Below are 2,647 nucleotides of genomic sequence, written 5' to 3' on the forward strand. Positions count from 1 at the left end.
TTTTCCTTTCCACTGTGCTTCTGGAAGCTTTCTGATGCAGGCCCTGGTGCTGATTCCTCCTCCAAACAGCTGTTTTGTTCTAACAGCATTTCTCACTCCACCCCCGGGCAGGCAATGCGTGCCTTAAGGATCATCTACTTTTGAAGGAATCAGAATAACTGCTCTCTCAGTTGAGAGAAAAAAGACAGAAGTGAGGGCTTCCCTGGTGGTGCAGTGGTTACGAATCCGCCTGCCAATGCAGGCGACATGGGTTCGAGCCCTGGTCCGGGAAGATTCCACATGCCGCGGAGCGACTAAGTCCATGCACCACAGCTACGGAGCCTGTGAGCCACAACTACTGAGCCCGTGTGCCACAACTACTGAAGCCCATGCGCTTAGAGCCCATGCTCCGCAACAAGAGAAGTCACCGCAATGAGAAGCCCACGCACCGCAACAAAGAGTAGAAGCCCGCGGGCAGCAACGAAGACCCAATGCAGCCAAAAAAAAAAAAAAAATAAAAATAAATAAATAAATTTCTTAAATTAAAAAAAAAAAGAGTTGAAAAGACAGAGCTCATGTCACCAAAGAACCTTCTGGGGCCAGTTTCTCTTATTCCCAACATGGGGTCCAGACCTCTCTGGGCTGGGCTTGTGGAACCTTGTGGTTTGGGGGGTGGTGGTGTGGATCTGCCTCACAATGACCTGTGTGAGCCCTCACCCCATGTCACATTTTAGCATCTGCTTGGCCAATAAGACTGCAGCACACAAACCAGTCTCATTCCCCACTTGGCCTCTCCTTTGATGTCACAATATGAACTTGTGGATATTAATCTGGCTACAGCTGCTCACAAACCAGTTGGCAAAGTCAAGAGGACCAGCACAGTAAGATGTGGAAGAGAATTGACCATCAGCTCAAGATCAAAACCAGGGATGGGCCTCAGGCAAGCCAGCTCAAGGAATTGGGTCCAGCTCAGGAACTCACCGTGCCACACCCTCTAGCGCCGTCAGAATTCCAGAGCTTCCCCGTGTTTGAGGACATCAGTCATCACATCAGAGAAGCGGGGGCCCAGCTGGTAAAGAAAGTCAGTGCCATCTTTCAGCTGGACATCACCAAGAATGGGAAGACCATTCTGCAGTGGACCATTGATCTGAAGAATGGCTCTGGGAACATGTTTCCAGGACCCGCCAGGCTCCCAGCGGACACTGTCTTCACAATCCCGGAGCCTGTCTTTATGGAGCTGGTTTTGGGCAAAATGAACCCTCAGAAGGCTTTCCTTGCTGGCAAGTTCAAAGTGAGCGGCAAAGTTCTCCTTGGCCAGAAGCTGCAGAGGGTTTTCAAAGACTGGGCTAAGCACTGAGCCTGCAAATCTACCAAGGAAATGACCAGCACTTCCCTTCGATTATAACGTTGAGCAGAAATCACGCTTAAGCTGAAATTAAAACAAAAAGTATTCAATATGTTTACTCAGATTCTTCCTATTCAAGTTTAATTAATTTTCCTGCTGGTGTGTAAATTTGGAGCGAGGGTTCTAGAGCCGTAAAGAGTGTTGGAGCGTATCACCTAAAATCTTTGTCTTTTTCTTTTCTTAGGTTCATTTATGTCATAATATGCTAGGGTGAAAGCCCCAGGTTGAGAAATGGGTGGTTTTGACGGTTGGATTTAAATGCTCCAGTGATTGAGTTCCTGGGACTTTTGTTTTGTTTTGAGTCTGGTGCTTTGGGAAAGAAGTGATAACATCACTGTGCAGGTCTGCATTCCCGTCGGTAGCTTGGCTCTTCGAGGAGACCTTAACACGGGTGGCAGCGTTCTAAGAGGGTGGGCTCCAGAGCTGTGTGGATGGCGTGAGGCCGTCGAGAGGATGCGCTCTTGGCGTAGTGTGACTTCTGATGGATTTAATTCCAGGAGAGTCAAAGGGCTTGAACGATGTTCTAGGCTATTTGTGTTTAAACCACAACATGCATCAGATTGCCTGGAAGCCCAGATTGCTGGACGCCCCTCAGAGTTTCAGCGCTGTAGGTCTGGACTGGGGACACGTGCATCCCCAGGTGATGCTGGTGGGACCACCCTTGCAGAAGCCCTGCTGCCATTCATGCACAGCTCTCGGTATTGATCATAACTATTCTACTCTAGACCCACAAGATGCTGCCACCATATAAAGATCTGCTGCAGGCAGATTACACAGCCCGCTTGTGGGCCATTTCTGGAGTGTCAGGAGCTTGTGTGCAGAGAATTTTTTTTTTTTTGTGGTACGCGGGCCTCTCACTGCTATGGCCTCTCCCGTTGCGGAGCACAGGCTCCGGATGCGCAGGCTCAGCGACCATGGCTCATGGGCCCAGCCGCTCCGCGGCATGTGGGATCCTCCCGGACTGGGTCACGAACCCTCGTCCCCTGCATCGGCAGGCGGGCTCTCAACCACTGCGCCACCAGGGAAGCCCCGCGCAGAGCATTTTACAAAATCAGAGGTCATGCTGGGAGACTTTCCCTGCTGGGAACCCTCTCCAGACACTGGGAGGACTGGAATGGAGCGGCTGCAGCCTGATGTGGCCTCCTTGTGAGTGTGTGGGTCATTTGTTCCCATGTGACCAGTGCGTACCTTATCTTGTAGGTTAAAGACACACAGTGTGGACCCTCTGAAACCTGTATGGGAGCTCCGTGAAAATGGCCATGC

General features: G+C 50.7%; 1 protein-coding gene across 1 annotated transcript; it reads left to right on the forward strand.

Annotated features, from left to right (window-relative positions):
- Window positions 1–341: 341 nt before the first annotated feature.
- SCP2D1 (SCP2 sterol binding domain containing 1) lies at window positions 342–1,586 on the forward strand. Its single transcript, XM_082644581.1, has one exon. It carries the CDS (start codon window positions 866–868, stop codon window positions 1,334–1,336), a length of 471 nt encoding a protein of 156 aa, XP_082500707.1. The 5' UTR covers window positions 342–865; the 3' UTR covers window positions 1,337–1,586.
- The last annotated feature ends 1,061 nt before the right edge of the window (window positions 1,587–2,647 follow it).

This window comes from Mesoplodon mirus, assembly GCF_964341445.2.
Source record: "Mesoplodon mirus genome assembly, chromosome: 15".
NCBI classification, from domain to species: domain Eukaryota; kingdom Metazoa; phylum Chordata; class Mammalia; order Artiodactyla; family Ziphiidae; genus Mesoplodon; species Mesoplodon mirus.

Excerpts from the sequence above, each read along its gene's own strand:
- SCP2D1 (XM_082644581.1), top strand. The coding sequence starts at position 866 with ATGTGGAAGAGAATTGACCATCAGCTCAAGATCAAAACCAGGGATGGG.